We start from the raw sequence: 17,212 nt of genomic DNA, 5'->3' as shown, positions 1-17,212 counted from the left end.
GTATAGGTCCGCATATAATGATTCCAGTCCTTCTAGCTTTTTTGACCGGGATTTTCGCAAATTGGAGGCAAATAGTGTGACATGACCCCTGATAAATCCTTTCAATGCGTTCCACAGGACCCTAGGGTCTTCTACTGTGCCAACGTTGATCTGCAAAAATTCAGCTAGTTTACTCCTGAACTCAGAACAGAAGTCATCGTTCTTTAGCAAGGTCGAATTAAAACGCCATCTGGGAGCTCTTGCGGAGAGCCTGCCAAAGGTTGCCGTAAGGAAAATCCCCTTGTGGTCTGAGAGAGCCAAGGGAACCAATGAGACATCGAAACTATCAAACATATTAGGGGACGCGAATGCATAGTCAATTCGAGAGAAGCTTTTGTGTCTGGCTGACAGGTGAGAGTAATCTTTGAGGGTGGGGTTGGATAAGCGCCAAAGGTCTGTTAGCCCCGTGTCCTGGGCCCACATCCTAAGGGCCTTAGAGGCCCGTTTTTGGTCGCTCGTTTCAGAGGGCCCGGACCTATCCATCTCCGCATCCCAGCACGCATTAAAATCGCCACCCACAATGAGAGCGTATCCATTAAGTTCCAACATATTCTTCGTGATTGTATTATAGAACGCTGAATCAAATGTGTTAAGAGCATACAATGCTATTATTGCCATCTTCCTATGAGAGAACTCAACTTTTGCTATAGTAATCCTTCCCTCCGTGTCCGACCATACATTCAGGACTTTGATATCAAGGTTACGTCTTGTAACTATGACGACTCCTTTCGTCTTATCATCGGCTGAGGATGAGGAGATAACGTGATATTGTCGATTTGCTAGCCTTGACACATCACCCACCAATAAATGCGTCTCACTAAGGAGAGCCATGTCAATATTTCTTCTCTTCAATAACCAAAGGACACTGGCACGCTTGTGTGGGGCATTAAGACCTCCTGCGTTCCAAATTAAAATATTCAATTTAGCCATGGTCGAGTTTGTCTAAATGCGTAGAGAACATACCAGTGCAGCCAGGCTGAGTACAGAGGCGCTGATCCAGGCGGGCCCAGACGGTCAATCTCAGGAGTTCAGAGGAGGAACAATCACACACATATAAGACAACAGTACATAAAACACAGAACAATACCACCCCAGTTACAACCCCCCCTCCTTCTACTCTAAACACTAACCCACCCGTCCTATTATTAATACCCCTATACCCACTCTCCAATCCCCTCCCTATGCCCCATCCATTAAGGATGGTCATCTTCCTCTCATTACCCACTGGAGTCATGGACCCTATAAGACGTTCTCCACTCCGATCCCCCTCTAAATAAACCCCTAATTAAACCCCCACTAGTCCAATAAACAAAAATTAAAATCAAATTCAATAAAGATATAGATATCGGTCGAAAACCACCTTGGTGAGCCTTGGCCCTAACATGAGGCAACTATAATGGAAGAAATAGCCACTATTATATAACAACTCAACATCAACCCTGTAACCATCCTCTTCCGAGTCTGTATCAATGTCGCAACATTATAGCATAAAAATGGATAAAGGAAAATTCAAAACAAAATCAAAGCATATCAGCAGTTAGTCCAAGGTAGGATCGAATCACAGTTAAATTGCTCATTCAAATGCCATTAAAACAGCGACAATAATAGGAAAAGGAAAAAGAGGGTTATGGCTAAAGTGCAAGCAAAGCTAAACCTGACCCAGCCTGTTATCACATATTTTATGTATATTCGTTCGAGAGCCAACGTGAACCTTGGCCCTAACATGACAACTATAATGGAAAAATTAGCCATTATTATATAATTACTCAACATCAACCCTGTAACCATCTACCTCGTAGTCTGCATATTAATGTTGCAACGTTATAGTATAAATGGATAAAGGAAAATTCAAAACAAAATCAAAGCATATCAGCAGTTAGTCTAAGGTAGGATCGAATCACAGTTAAATGCTCATTCAAATGCCATTAAAACAGCGACAATAATAGGAAAAGGAAAAAGAGGGTTATGGCTAAAGTGCAAGCAAAGCTAAACCTGACCCAGCCTGTTATCACATATTTTATGTATATTCGTTCGAGAGCCAACGTGAACCTTGGCCCTAACATGACAACTATAATGGAAAAATTTGCCATTATTATATAATTACTCAACATCAACCCTGTAACCATCTACCTCGTAGTCTGCATATTAATGTTGCAACGTTATAGTATAAATGGATAAAGGAAAATTCAAAACAAAATCAAAGCATATCAGCAGTTAGTCTAAGGTAGGATCGAATCACAGTTAAATTGCTCATTCAAATGCCATTAAAACAACGACAATAATAGGAAAAGGAAAAAGAGGTTTATGGCTAAAGTGCAAGCAAAGCTAAACCTGACCCAGCCTGTTATCACATATTTTATGTATATTCGGTCGAGAGCCAACGTGAGCCTTGGCCCTAACATGACAGCTATAATGGAAAAATTAGCCATTATTATATAATTACTCAACATCAACCCTGTAACCATCTACCTTGGAGTCTGCATATTAATGTCGTTATAGCATAAATGGATCACGGAAAATTCAAAACAAAATTAAGGCATATCGGCAGTTAGTCCAAGGTAGAATCGGATCACATTTAAATTGCGCATACAGATGACATAAAAACAGCGACAATAAGAAAAAAAAGGAAAAGAGGGTCATGGCTAAAGTGCAAGCCATATAACCATATAGCCATGAAGTGCAAGCCATACCCGACCCAACCTGTTATCATATATTGTATATGCATATTCAACCGACCTTGGCTTCTACTATGGATCCCAAAGCTCAAAACAACCTGGATATAAAAATAAAAGCATACCAGAAGTTAGTTAGGGACCCGATCACTCTTGAATTGTGCAAACCAATGTCCCTTTGAACAGCAACAGCAACCAAAATACGTAACCATTAACGGGTCTCGAATGTCTCAGCGCAGACGATAGACGAAGCCCGCTAGCTAGCCCGAGGCTAGCGCGTAAGCTAGTGATGAATCCGGATAGCACGTTAGCCTATTATGTACATTGTTCAGCTAGCTCGTTAGCTTCCAAAGAGGCGATACACAAGTACGACCATGAGGTCAGCTTTAGCAAGTAACAGAAGTCATTGGGAAGCCCCGCTAGTTGGATGGGCAGTGGGCAGTTAGCATGTCTGGGCATGACAGCAAGTATTTGTGAATAGTCGGCCTAATCAATGTATATAGGCCCACACCGCCAAGTCACTCACCCGACATAGATATCAAGCAACAGTCTCGGGTATCCCCGCGAGATATTCCTTCGCTTTAGCCAACGACCAAAATGAACGCTGACCATCGACCTTCTCCAACACAGATAATTTCGCGGGAGCGAATAACGTGGGCCTCAGGCCTAGTTTCCATAGCTTAGACAGGACCACCTTGTATTCGCCTCTCTGTGCTTGAACCTCCGGCGTAAAGTCTTCGAAAATGGCCACTTTGTGATCGCCAAGCCTCAGATTACCCCTTCTGGTGCGAGCCGACCGCATGATGAGTTCTCTCTGCTGAAGCCTGTTCAGCTTGACTATGATGGGCCTCGGCTCTTTGTTCACGCCGGGAGAAAACCTGCCCGCTCTGTAGGCCGACTCACAGACAGGAGGCGAAGGGAGGACGTCCGTCCCTAGTATTTTCTGCAGCAGTTCGGGCATGGTCTCAGAGAGACGGCCTTCACCGCTGGCCTCCGGTACTCCAACAATCCTGACGTTGTGGCGTCTATCCCGGGACTGCATCTCCTCCATTGCCGACTGTAGTTTGTTGACTTCAGCCTGCCTAGCCAGCAGGGCGGATTCGAGACCCGCCATCCTCTCGCACTGTAATGATACCTCCGTCGTTAGCATGGCTAGTTCGTTAGCATTAGCCGATGAGGCAGCGTGAATCGACTCCATCCTGTCTGTCAGCGGGACCACCGCCAGACGTATTTCTTCTGATATCTCACGATGGAGGTTGACACAAAAATCCGCCAACACTTTCTTCTGTGCTTCAGCGACGCGTGCCTCAGAGTCTGCGTGTAGCTTGGTCATGACCAAGAGCACAGCTTCGCTTATCTCCCCGACACCGGGGCGACGATGCGGCCAGGCCCGGTGGTGGTGGTTTGCTGGTTGGGGCGCTCATGGCTCTGGTTTCCACCCCCGTCATCGCAGAAAGTCGAAAAAAGTCGATGACAGTATACTAAACACGACGACCTAGCAAACAGATAAAAAACAAATAAAAATAAAATAAAGACTAATGGGGAGAAACGTATATTCAGCACGGTAGAAGGGAGCTCATGTGAAACACGTCTACTCCATGATCGCTCAGCTCCGCCCCCCAATGGTGTTTATTCTCATGTTCTTACTTACTGTATTACTTACTGTATTACTTGCTGTATCCTTTCAACATTTCTACTCTTGTTGACAACGAGGCGATGGACCTATCCCAAATCCCGCCCCCTTTTCTTGATCCTCCAATCACAACTGTTGGCGTCTCATGTCTTCTATGTCTTTTCTGTGTAATAATAACAACAACAATAATAATAATAATAATAATAGCAATAATAATAATAAATAACTTTATTTGTATATAGTACCTTTCATACATACAAGAAGTGCAGCCCAAAGTGCTTCACAGCAGTAATGTAGACATAAAATAGACATAGGCATAACATTTGCATAAAATAGACAATAAAAGCAGTGTAATAAAATAGCTCTCATTTACAACAATCATAGTGTGGATGTAATAAGTGTATTAACCCTTTCACTACCACACTACAGAAGGTTAACCCTTTCACTACCACACTACAGAAGGTTAACCTTTCACTACCACACTACAGAAGGTTAACCTTTCACTACCACACTACAGAAGGTTAACCTTTCACTACCACACTACAGAAGGTTAGCCTTTCACTACCACACTACAGACGGTTAACCTTTCACTACCACACTACAGAAGGTTAACCTTTCACTACCACACTACAGAAGGTTAAACTTTCCCTACCACACTACAGACGGTTAACCTTTCACTACCACACTACAGACGGTTAACCTTTCACTACCACACTACAGGCGGTTAACCTTTCACTACCACACTACAGACGGTTAACCTTTCACTACCACACTACAGACGGTTAACCTTTCACTACCACACTACAGAAGGGTAACCCTTTCACTGCCACACTACAGCAGGTTAACCCTTTCACTACCACACTACAGAAGGTTAACCTTTCACAACCACACTACAGACGGTTAACCTTTCACTACCACACTACAGACGGTTAACCTTTCACTACCACACTACAGACGGTTAACCTTTCACTACCACACTACAACAGGTTAACCTTTCACTACCACACTACAGAAGGTTAACCTTTCACTACCACACTACAGAAGGTTAACCTTTCACTACCACACTACAGAAGGTTAACCTTACACTACCACACTACAGACGGTTAACCTTTCACTACCACACTACAGAAGGTTAACCTTTCACTACCACACTACAGAAGGTTAACCTTTCACTACCACACTACAGAAGGTTAACCTTTCACTACTACACTACAGAAGGTTAATCTGTACCGCCATCATTACACCACAACCAGTTTGCCTACAGGAAGAACAGGTCAACAGAGGATGCTATTGCCATTGTGTTGCACACTCTGCTGGAACATCTAGAGCACAGGCACACATATGGTAGACTCCTTTTTGTTGACTTCAGTTCAGCTTTCAACACCATTCTACCCAACAAGCTCCACAGTAAACTGCACAAACTCGGACTGAACACCACACTATGCAACTGGATCTTGGACTTTTTCACAAATCGCACACAACATGTCAGGATTGGCAAGCACACATCCCCCACCCTGCCCATTAGCACCGGGGCCCCTCAGGGGTGTGTACTCAGCCCGCTTCTCTACACACTTTTCACACACGACTGTTGTTCCTCCTCTCCATCTAACCTCATAGTTAAATTTGCAGACGACACAACAGTGCTTGGCCTCATCAGAGGGAATGATGAGACCTCATACAGGAGGGAGGTTGAGCGACTAGTGCAGTGGTGCGATGGTCATAACCTTGCTCTCAACCCCACGAAGACCAAGGAGATGATCATCGATTTAAGTTTCTGGGCGTGACAATGTCTGATGACCTGTCCTGGGGGGTCAGCATTGCCTCTGCTGTGGGCCTTTTCTATCTTAGGAAGCTTAAATGGGCTAAACTCCCACAGCCCACAGGGACTGATGGCCAACTTCTACCACTGCGCAGTAGAGAGTGTACTCACGTACGGACTACTGGTGTGGTTTACTGGCTGCACCAGGGCAGAGAAGGAGGCCCTCCACAGAGTGGTCAAGGCTGCGAGGAGGATCACGGGAGCTAGCCTCCCAGATATCTCCACAGTCTTCACCTCCCGCTGCCTACGGCGTATAAATAACATCTTACAAGACCAGTACCACCCAGCAAACCATCTCTTTCAACTGCTGCCCTCTGGTCGAAGGTACAGATCCATCCAGTCCGGAACCAGCAGACTGACCAACAGCCTCTCTCTCTGTCAGGCTGCTCAACGACGAACATCAACTTGCCCCCCCCCCCGCATCCCACCCCCGGTGACATAACTCCCACTCCCACATTACAACAATAACTGTGAATCGGACTTGCATTGCTGCACTATACAATATTTCATCCTTTGCAAGTCAGAAGGTTAACCTTCTGTAGTGTGGTTGTGAAAGGGTTAACCCTTTGTCGTGTGGCGGTGAAAAGGTTAACCTTCTGTATTGTCGCAGTGAAAGGGTTAACCCTTTGGTAGTGGTAGTGAAAGGGTTCAAAGGTGAAGAGGTCAGTTTTTAGCTTCAGCGTAAGGAAGCCTCATCGTTGCCATGGACATTCGGTTCTTATTTATAAAAGTTTAAACATATGGAACAAAGGGCGGCTAGGTGGTGTAGTGGGAAAGGCGCTCGCCATCAACGATGGGTTCGAGCCCAGCTCTCGGCGTTGCTATCAGCTTGGCTGGCCGTTCATACTAACACAATTGGCAGTGTTAGGGGTGGGAAAGCTGGTGGGTTGGTCCTGGGCTTTGTGGACACTGGACAGCGACCCCTACAGTTCGGTCGGGGCGCCTGCACAGCGAGGGTAGGATCTGGTTAGAGGTAGTGCGACCTTCCACACGTTACACTCTCCCAGTGAGAATCTGCGCGGCCAGGCTGGCTGCCGGCTGGCTGCACATGCGTCGGAGGAAAGCATGTGACAGTCTCCGGCCTCCCGGACCAACAGTAGGGGGGAGTGCGCAACAACCAGGAAGGGGGTTGGGAATTGGCATAACGACTAACAGGGGGATGGGAGAAAAATCGGAAAAAGGAGGGGGGGGGGGGGGGGGTAATAAAAAAAAATATATATATATGGAACAATAATATAATAATATTTATTCAATAATGTTAAGGGGAAATAATGTGAGTAAAGGAAGCAGGTTAGTTCACTTCCTGTTTGAGATGTTTGTCCCACTCTGCGTAGGATGGGTGTGTTCGTCAGAGGGAAGCAACGGTTGCGATTGGAGGATCAGGAAAAGAGGGCGGGGTTTGAGATGGGTTCATTTGCCCCTTGGAGATAACAAGGTTCTCTGGGGGTTCTTCCCACAGTGGACTCTAGTGCAGTGGAACTTCCTGAGGTTCAACGTGCTCCACAACGTGTCGGCGCTGTACGGCTGCCACCCCTGGCACTGGTACCTGACGCAGGGCTTCCCCGCCGTGATCGGACCCCATCTGCCACTCTTCCTGCACGGGTGCACCCAGGCCTCCAAGAGATACAGGATCCTGCTAGTGGCGGTGGTCTGGACCCTAGCGGTTTACAGGTGTGTTTTAGTTTTAGTCTGGACCCTAGCGGTTTACAGGTGTGTTTTAGTTTTAGTCTGGACCCTAGCGGTTTACAGGTGTGTTTTAGTTTTAGTCTGGACCCTAGCGGTTTACAGGTGTGTTTTAGTCTGGACCCTAGCGGTTTACAGGTGTGTTTTAGTTTTAGTCTGGACCCTAGCGGTTTACAGGTGTGTTTTAGTTTTAGTCTGGACCCTAGCGGTTTACAGGTGTGTTTTAGTTTTAGTCTGGAGACTCTGGACCCTAGCGGTTTACAGGTGTGTTTTAGTTTTAGTCTGGACCCTAGCGGTTTACAGGTGTGTTTTAGTTTTAGTCTGGACCGTAGCGGTTTACAGGTGTGTTTTAGTTTTAGTCTGGACCCTAGCGGTTTACAGGTGTGTTTTAGTTTTAGTCTGGACCCTAGCGGTTTACAGGTGTGTTTTAGTTTTAGTCTGGACCCTAGCGGTTTACAGGTGTGTTTTAGTTTTAGTCTGGAGACTCTGGACCCTAGCGGTTTACAGGTGTGTTTTAGTTTTAGTCTGGAGACTCTGGACCCTAGCGGTTTACAGGTGTGTTTTAGTTTTAGTCTGGAGACTCAAGTTTTCAAGTTTCTTTAGTTTTAGTCTGTGGACCCTAGCGGTTTACAGGTGTGTTTTAGTTTTAGTCTGGACCCTAGCGGTTTACAGGTGTGTTTTAGTTTTAGTCTGGACCCTAGCGGTTTACAGGTGTGTTTTTGTTTTAGTCTGGACCCTAGCGGTTTACAGGTGTGTTTTAGTTTTAGTCTGGACCCTAGCGGTTTACAGGTGTGTTTTAGTTTTAGTCTGGAGACTCTGGACCCTAGCGGTTTACAGGTGTGTTTTAGTTTTAGTCTGGACCCTAGCGGTTTACAGGTGTGTTTTAGTTTTAGTCTGGACCGTAGCGGTTTACAGGTGTGTTTTAGTTTTAGTCTGGACCCTAGCGGTTTACAGGTGTGTTTTAGTTTTAGTCTGGACCCTAGCGGTTTACAGGTGTGTTTTAGTTTTAGTCTGGACCCTAGCGGTTTACAGGTGTGTTTTAGTTTTAGTCTGGAGACTCTGGACCCTAGCGGTTTACAGGTGTGTTTTAGTTTTAGTCTGGAGACTCTGGACCCTAGCGGTTTACAGGTGTGTTTTAGTTTTAGTCTGGAGACTCAAGTTTTCAAGTTTCTTTAGTTTTAGTCTGTGGACCCTAGCGGTTTACAGGTGTGTTTTAGTTTTAGTCTGGACCCTGGCGGTTTACAGGTGTGTTTTAGTTTTAGTCTGGACCCTAGCGGTTTACAGGTGTGTTTTAGTCTGGACCCTAGCGGTTTACAGGTGTGTTTTAGTTTTAGTCTGGACCCTAGCGGTTTACAGGTGTGTTTTAGATTTAGTCTGGAGACTCTGGACCCTAGCGGTTTACAGGTGTGTTTTAGTTTTAGTCTGGACCCTAGCGGTTTACAGGTGTGTTTTAGTTTTAGTCTGGACCGTAGCGGTTTACAGGTGTGTTTTAGTTTTAGTCTGGACCCTAGCGGTTTACAGGTGTGTTTTAGTTTTAGTCTGGACCCTAGCGGTTTACAGGTGTGTTTTAGTTTTAGTCTGGACCCTAGCGGTTTACAGGTGTGTTTTAGTTTTAGTCTGGAGACTCTGGACCCTAGCGGTTTACAGGTGTGTTTTAGTTTTAGTCTGGAGACTCTGGACCCTAGCGGTTTACAGGTGTGTTTTAGTTTTAGTCTGGAGACTCTGGACCCTAGCGGTTTACAGGTGTGTTTTAGTTTTAGTCTGGAGACTCTGGACCCTAGCGGTTTACAGGTGTGTTTTAGTTTTAGTCTGGACCCTAGCGGTTTACAGGTGTGTTTTAGTTTTAGTCTGGACCGTAGCGGTTTACAGGTGTGTTTTAGTTTTAGTCTGGACCCTAGCGGTTTACAGGTGTGTTTTAGTTTTAGTCTGGACCCTAGCGGTTTACAGGTGTGTTTTAGTTTTAGTCTGGACCCTAGCGGTTTACAGGTGTGTTTTAGTTTTAGTCTGGACCCTAGCGGTTTACAGGTGTGTTTTAGTTTTAGTCTGGACCCTAGCGGTTTACAGGTGTGTTTTAGTTTTAGTCTGGACCCTAGCGGTTTACAGGTGTGTTTTAGTTTTAGTCTGGACCATAGCGGTTTACAGGTACGTTTTAGTTTTAGTCTGGACCATAGCGGTTTACAGGTATGTTTTAGTTTTAGTTACCTTACAGATAGTTAGACACCATGTTTTATCTTACAGTTACCTTACAGAGTGTTAGACACCATGTTTTATCTTACAGTTACCTTACAGAGTGTTAGACACACCATGTTTTATCTTACAGTTACCTTACAGAGTGTTAGACACCATGTTTTATCTTACAGTTACCGTACAGAGTGTTAGACACCATGTTTTATCTTACAGTTACCTTACAGAGTGTTAGACACCATGTTTTATCTTACAGAGTGTTAGACACCATGTTTTATCTTACAGTTACCTTACAGAGTGTTAGACACCATGTTTTATCTTACAGTTACCTTACAGATAGTTAGACACCATGTTTTATCTTACAGTTACCTTACAGAGAGTTAGACACCATGTTTTATCTTACAGTTACCTTACAGAGTGTTAGACACCATGTTTTATCTTACAGTTACCTTACAGATAGTTAGACACCATGTTTTATCTTACAGTTACCTTACAGATAGTTAGACACCATGTTTTATCTTACAGTTACCTTACAGAGTGTTAGACACCATGTTTTATCTTACAGTTACCTTACAGAGTGTTAGACACCATGTTTTATCTTACAGTTACCTTACAGAGTGTTAGACACCATGTTTTATCTTACAGTTACCTTACAGATGGTTAGACACCATGTTTTATCTTACAGTTACCTTACAGAGTGTTAGACACCATGTTTTATCTTACAGTTACCTTAGAGTGTTAGACACCATGTTTTATCTTAGTTACCTTACAGATGGTTAGACACCATGTTTTATCTTACAGTTACCTTACAGAGCGTTAGACACCATGTTTTATCTTACAGTTACCTTACAGAGTGTTAGACACCATGTTTTATCTTAGTTACCGTACAGAGTGTTAGACACCATGTTTTATCTTACAGTTACCTTACAGAGTGTTAGACACCATGTTTTATCTTACAGTTACCTTACAGAGTGTTAGACACCATGTTTTATCTTACAGTTACCTTACAGAGTGTTAGACTTGACTCCTTCTGTATCACAAACAGTACTGTATTTGCAAATCTGGTATGTCATAAATGTATAGATGTAGCAGTACTGACTATCTGTATGTCATGTATGTCATATATGTCTATATGAATTGAAAATGGGGGACCCTGATGGAAACAAGACAAACGTCTTTCTCAGGTCTGCATCCCCTTAACAATTGTATGTATTGAGCCGTACTGTATTGTACCCATTCTGCAATCTGTTAAATAAAGTTTTCATTCATTCATTCAGACACCATGTTTTATCTTACAGTTACCTTACAGAGTGTTAGACACCATGTTTTATCTTACAGTTACCTTACAGAGTGTTAGACACCATGTTTTATCTTACAGTTACCTTACAGAGTGTTAGACACCATGTTTTATCTTACAGTTACCTTACAGATGGTTAGACACCATGTTTTATCTTAGTTACCTTACAGAGTGTTAGACACCATGTTTTATCTTACAGTTACCTTACAGAGTGTTAGACACCATGTTTTATCTTAGTTACCTTACAGAGTGTTAGACACCATGTTTTATCTTACAGTTACCTTACAGAGTGTTAGACACCATGTTTTATCTTACAGTTACCTTACAGAGTGTTAGACACCATGTTTTATCTTAGTTACCTTACAGAGTGTTAGACACCATGTTTTATCTTACAGTTACCTTACAGATGGTTAGACACCATGTTTTATCTTACAGTTACCTTACAGAGTGTTAGACACCATGTTTTATCTTACAGTTACCGTACAGATGGTTACACACACCATGTAAAGAAAAGTAGATTGTAAACATTTGTATTGTTTTTATTTACAGTTTACTAGCTCACAAAGAGTTCAGGTTCATCTACCCGCTGCTTCCATTCTGTATGGTGTTCTGTGGTGAGTTCTGTTTCTCATTTTAATAACAAGCCAGACATTTACTTTACATGATATATGTAAGGTATAAGCTGTATCATGTATATAAGTACAGTGTATAAGGTATAAGCTGTATCATGTATATAAGTACAGTGTGTAAGGTATAAACTGGCCCCAAGCTTTCACTGCAATCTTTTATATATATATATATATATATATATATATATTAAGGCTGTCAAAGTTATCGCGATATTAATGCGTTAACTCCCGATTCTATTAATGCCACTAATTTTTTTAACTCAAGATTAACTAAAAAAAAAAAAAAAAAGCTTTTTTAATTTAAATTTTTTTTTACTAGACTTCACTCAGATGTATTATTGATGCTCTCATTGATACTATGTTTGTTTCTGAAGTGTGTGTGTGTGTGTGTGTGTGTGTGTGTGAGAGATATAGAGAGAGAGGGGGGTGAGAGAGATGAGGAAGGGGCAAGAGAGAAAGAGAGCTGGGAGAGTGTGTGTGAGGGAGAGAGGGGGGTGTGTGATTAATCAGCCCTTGTGTGTGTGAATGTAACAAGTTCCTAACGTTTTCTTTCCCCTATTATTTCATGCACACTTTATTCATTGTTTTAAATTATTATTTTCTTTTAAGTTATTTTGTGCATCACTCTGTTTTGAATTTGATGCAAATTTGCAATGCATGAGGGTCATCCTTTTGTGTTAAATGGCTGCATAAAGCAAGCATTTGTTGACTCGCATGTTGATAAGAGTATTAAAACTTGGAACTTGAAAAAGATCTGTTTAAGGTAAAAAAAAAATTAAATAAAAATGCGATTAATTTGCGATTAATCGCGAGTTAACTATGGACAATCATGCGATTAATCGAGTTAAATATTTTAATCGTTTGACAGCACTAATATATATATGTATTTTCTAACCACATGGGGGCGCTGCGCCCCTATACCATTGTTTAGGGAAAACCCTGCTCTATCTGACGTCCCACTTGTCCGTCGCAGGGATCTCTCTGGCGAGTCTTCAGACGTGGAGACGAGCCGCTGCCTACGGCTTGTTGGCGGCCAACCTGCTCCCGGCCGCGTACACGGGCCTGGTCCACCAGAGGGGGGCGCTGGACGTCATGGGGCACCTGCAGGCGCTGTGCGACGTCCACAACGCCTCCGTGCTGTTCCTCATGCCCTGCCACTCCACACCCTTCTACAGGTACCTGTCTGTCCTCACAACACCTTCTACATACAGGTTTCAAAATGTTCAGTTGCTATTGCATGCACTCATCTGTGTTTCACTACACACATGAGTGCATGCTTACCAACTGTCAGTCTGCAACACTACTATCACCGACATCTAAGAAGGGAGATCCCCCCTTGAATGGCCCTTCTAAGGTTTCTCTCCTCCACACTGCCTGTGGAGCATTTTTTCCTATTGCTAGGTTTTTGTGAGTTTTTCCTTACCTTCACGTGGGATATGTCTGGGAGTGTTGCATTTATTTAAAATGTTTTGGACTTTATGGTGTTTTTGTTTTGTTCCTGATTTATTGTGATGTTTCTTCTTGACTTGTGTCCGGCCCATGGGGACATTAACGTGTGTTGTTGGGCCTTACAAATACATTTGATTTGATTAATTTGATTTGACTCTATACCTGTCCTCACAACACCTCCGTCGTGCCACTCCACACCATTCTACAGGTCAATACATTACCATTTAGAATCTATAAATTACCAGTCATAATCTATAAATGAACAGTGCCACAGTAAAGTAGACATTGGGGACGTCCTTGTACACTGGTAAACGTATGCGGACACACTTCTATACCAGGACGTTTCTACTGAACCAGACGAGTCAATCCAGGCTCTGATGAACTGGCTTGGTGGTAAATTCAGGCTCTGATGAACTGGCTTGGTGGTAAATTCAGGCTCTAATGAACTGGCTTGGTGGTAAATCCAGGCTCTGATGAACTGGCTTGGTGGTAAATTCAGGCTCTGGTGAACTGGCTTGGTGGTCAATTCAGGATCTGATGAACTGGCTTGGTGGTAAATTCAGGATCTGATGAACTGGCTTGGTGGTAAATTCAGGATCTGATGAACTGGCTTGGTGGTAAATTCAGGCTCTGATGAACTGGCTTGGTGGTCAATTCAGGATCTGATGAACTGGCTTGGTGGTAAATTCAGGATCTGATGAACTGGCTTGGTGGTAAATTCAGGATCTGATGAACTGGCTTGGTGGTAAATTCAGGCTCTGATGAACTGGCTTGGTGGTAAATTCAGGCTCTGATGAACTGGCTTGGTGGTAAATTCAGGCTCTGATGAACTGGCTTGGTGGTAAATCCAGGCTCTGATGAACTGGCTTGGTGGTAAATTCAGGCTCTAATGAACTGGCTTGGTGGTAAATTCAGGCTCTGATGAACTGGCTTGGTGGTAAATTCAGGCTCTGATGAACTGGTTTGATAAGTTGTGGTGGCATGTGAGTTACCTTCCACATTTGTATGCGTGGGGAAAGAAAATCATAAACAGGGTTTATTCTGCAACTTGATCAAACGCCGTCGCCTTATGATTGATAGACTGTAACTCGGTCGTGTGATGAATATACCGGGTTACAAAGACGACCCAAATGCACCACCACAACCGTTCTTCCTGCTTCCTTCCAGCCACGTCCACTGTCCGCTGAGCATGAGGTTCTTGGAGTGCCCCCCGGACCTGACGGGCGAGCAGGGCTACACTGATGAGGCGGAGCGCTTCTTCGACGAGCCGCTCCAGTGGCTGAGGACCTCGTTTCCCTACAAGGACTCCCTGCCGACACACTTGGTTCTGTTTGACGTTTTGGAAAAGGTTAGATATGAATGAATGAATGAATGAATGAATGAATCGTTTATTTCGGTCTTTGTTTACAACAAATTAAAAACACACGTGTGTGGACTTACAAAAAGAAAAAATCACAAATGTACATATTCAAAGTAAGCTCACACACAAAATCCCAACTCAATGACCGAAAAAAAGGAATAGGCTGAAGCACGTGCTTATTTTTTGCCTATCTTTTACAATTCTTAAAAACTAAATATATTTTAATATTAAAAAACCTTAAAAGGGAACTATCTTATAAATGGCCTTTTTCAGTGTTTAGCATTGTTTCCTAGCTATGTGGACTTATATTAATAGGATCTATGTCTCTAATTCTCATATTGGCGCATTCTTCCAATTCTCCTCTCACAATATTCACCCTCACTGAACTGAGTCATCTGAAAATGTGCATATCTGTGATGTCAGAAATTTCTCAGCTGCATAATAATGTGGCAGTTGGCACCAGGCCACACAGTGGTTAGAGCCCAGCCTCAAAACGGCTTAAGATCTTGAGGTCGAAAAATGCTGTTTTTGAGTACTTGATTAGAAATACAAAACAATGCATTTTTTTTGAAAAAAACCTTACAGAGGTGTTCCATAGACTCACAGGAATTGTGTAAAAGTGCCCAAATAGTGAAAGAAATTGTAAAATAGTTCCCCTTTAAGATATGCTGCAAGATAAGAGAAAAAAAAAACTGTACTCCTGAATTATTTGACTTTTTAAGGCTTTTTTTAATCTCCCCTGAGAAGTACACAACTTCAACCCGTCACTAAGGCTATTCCATAGTTTAACTCCCAAAATGTAAACACATCTAGCTTTTACATTAGTTCTTACTTTTTTACATGTTTTAAGAATACATAACCCTCTTAAATTATACTTTCCTTCTCTTGGTTTAAAGACATTGAATACAAACTGGTAGACTTTTGCTCTTAGCACGAAAAAAAAATTTCCAACGTTTTTTATGTACACTATATCTACAAATTTTTATGTGCAGGACTTTATGAATAATGGATTTGTCGATTCAACAGCTTTAAATGTGTGTTACTGTCTCGTCTCACTGATGCTTCTATATTCACAGGACATCTCTCCGTTCTTGGAGGGGAACAGATTTGCGAGAGGAACAGAGATCTTCCATACTCACGTTCCAGAGGGCAGAGTCGGACGACACATATTGGTTTACGAAAGACGGCGCTGAGAGAAAAAAACAATGAATCTTCACCTACGATCCAGACTATCTGTATAAATGTTTATGGATTTTCTTCTCAAATAAATAATTTATTGTATTCTGATCTTTGATAAAAAAAAATCCACAGCTCAGACGAACATGAAAGAAAAGGCCTTTATTATTCAAGATGAACATATTCAATTTAGTCCAAAAAAAACAAAGCAGAAATTGTCCTTTTCAACTCACCTGGAGTCAAATGAAATCGCACACCCCTGCAGAATGAGCTGGAGTTGAGAATGTTACAAACAGAAGAATATTAAACGCTAAAGCGAACTACAAGCATAAGAAACAAGGTGGTCAGCGTAGCGGCGTATACAGGCCACCAGGGGGAGCCATTAACCCTGGTGTGGCGTCAGGTCTGTGGGACCCGTTTAACCTGAGACTGACCTTTTCTGTGAACACATAAAATAACCCTACATTTATATTACATGGATGGTACGCAGGCCCCAGACATGTGGAAACTGTACCTACATTTATATTACATGGTGTTCAGGCCCCAGACATGTGGAAACTATAGGTGTAAATGTACCTTCACTGTCTGCCTCCACCTGGGTTCTTTATGTTTCTAGATTATAATGGATTTTTATTTTTTTTACAGACATTTGATCACAAAAAACAAATAGCATTTTTATTCATACACGTGATCTAGCAGGTAAATGCATTAACCATATATGCTGTCTAGATTGTTTGTAATTGAGATAAAGTTAATCTGTTAAGTATTTTTACATTCCTTGTTATGGCTTTTAAAATCCCAATAATGTTGCTCCACCAGAACAAACACAAACACCACCCAAGGGTTAAAGGAGAACACCACACAAGGGTTAAAGGAGAACACCACACAAGGGTTAAAGGAGAACACCACACAAGGGTTAAAGGAGAACACCACACAAGGGTTAAAGGAGAACACCACACAAGGGTTAAAGGAGAACACCACCCAAGGGTTAAAGGAGAACACCACCCAAGGGTTAAAGGAGAACACCACACAAGGGTTAAAGGAGAACACCACACAAGGGTTAAACACACAAGGGTTAAAGGAGAACACCACACAAGGGTTAAAGGAGAACACCACACAAGGGTTAAAGGAGAACACCACACAAGGGTTAAAACAAGCACTTGATGACTAAAGTGACCAGCCTGGTTAACCCTTTCACTGCCACACGACAGAAGGTTAACCCTTACTATCACACAACCGACTGCGATGCTCCATCATTAGCTCCGCATCAG

The 17,212-nt window shown here is 42.8% G+C and overlaps 1 protein-coding gene across 3 annotated transcripts in view; it reads left to right on the top strand.

The window, feature by feature from the left end:
- The window catches only part of pigb (phosphatidylinositol glycan anchor biosynthesis, class B), a 38,704-nt gene extending 22,689 nt beyond the window's left edge, over positions 1-16,015 (top strand). For 2 of the 3 annotated variants that reach the window (XM_084307817.1, XM_084307818.1), the window contains exons 8-12: positions 7,623-7,834; positions 11,877-11,941; positions 12,930-13,131; positions 14,573-14,753; positions 15,842-16,015. In XM_084307817.1, the coding sequence (XP_084163943.1) occupies positions 7,623-7,834; positions 11,877-11,941; positions 12,930-13,131; positions 14,573-14,753; positions 15,842-15,958 (777 nt within the window). In that variant the 3' untranslated portion in view covers positions 15,959-16,015. The remainder of the gene's footprint in view (positions 1-7,622; positions 7,835-11,876; positions 11,942-12,929; positions 13,132-14,572; positions 14,754-15,841) is intronic. The other variant, XR_014619398.1, reaches the window with a different exon arrangement.
- The last annotated feature ends 1,197 nt before the right edge of the window (positions 16,016-17,212 follow it).

Source organism: Notolepis coatsorum (assembly GCF_963971535.1).
Source record: "Notolepis coatsorum genome assembly, chromosome: 2".
NCBI classification, from domain to species: Eukaryota; Metazoa; Chordata; class Actinopteri; order Aulopiformes; family Paralepididae; genus Notolepis; species Notolepis coatsorum.
The sequence above is the reverse complement of the archived record's forward strand: the minus strand, read 5'-3'. Positions and strand labels throughout refer to the sequence as shown.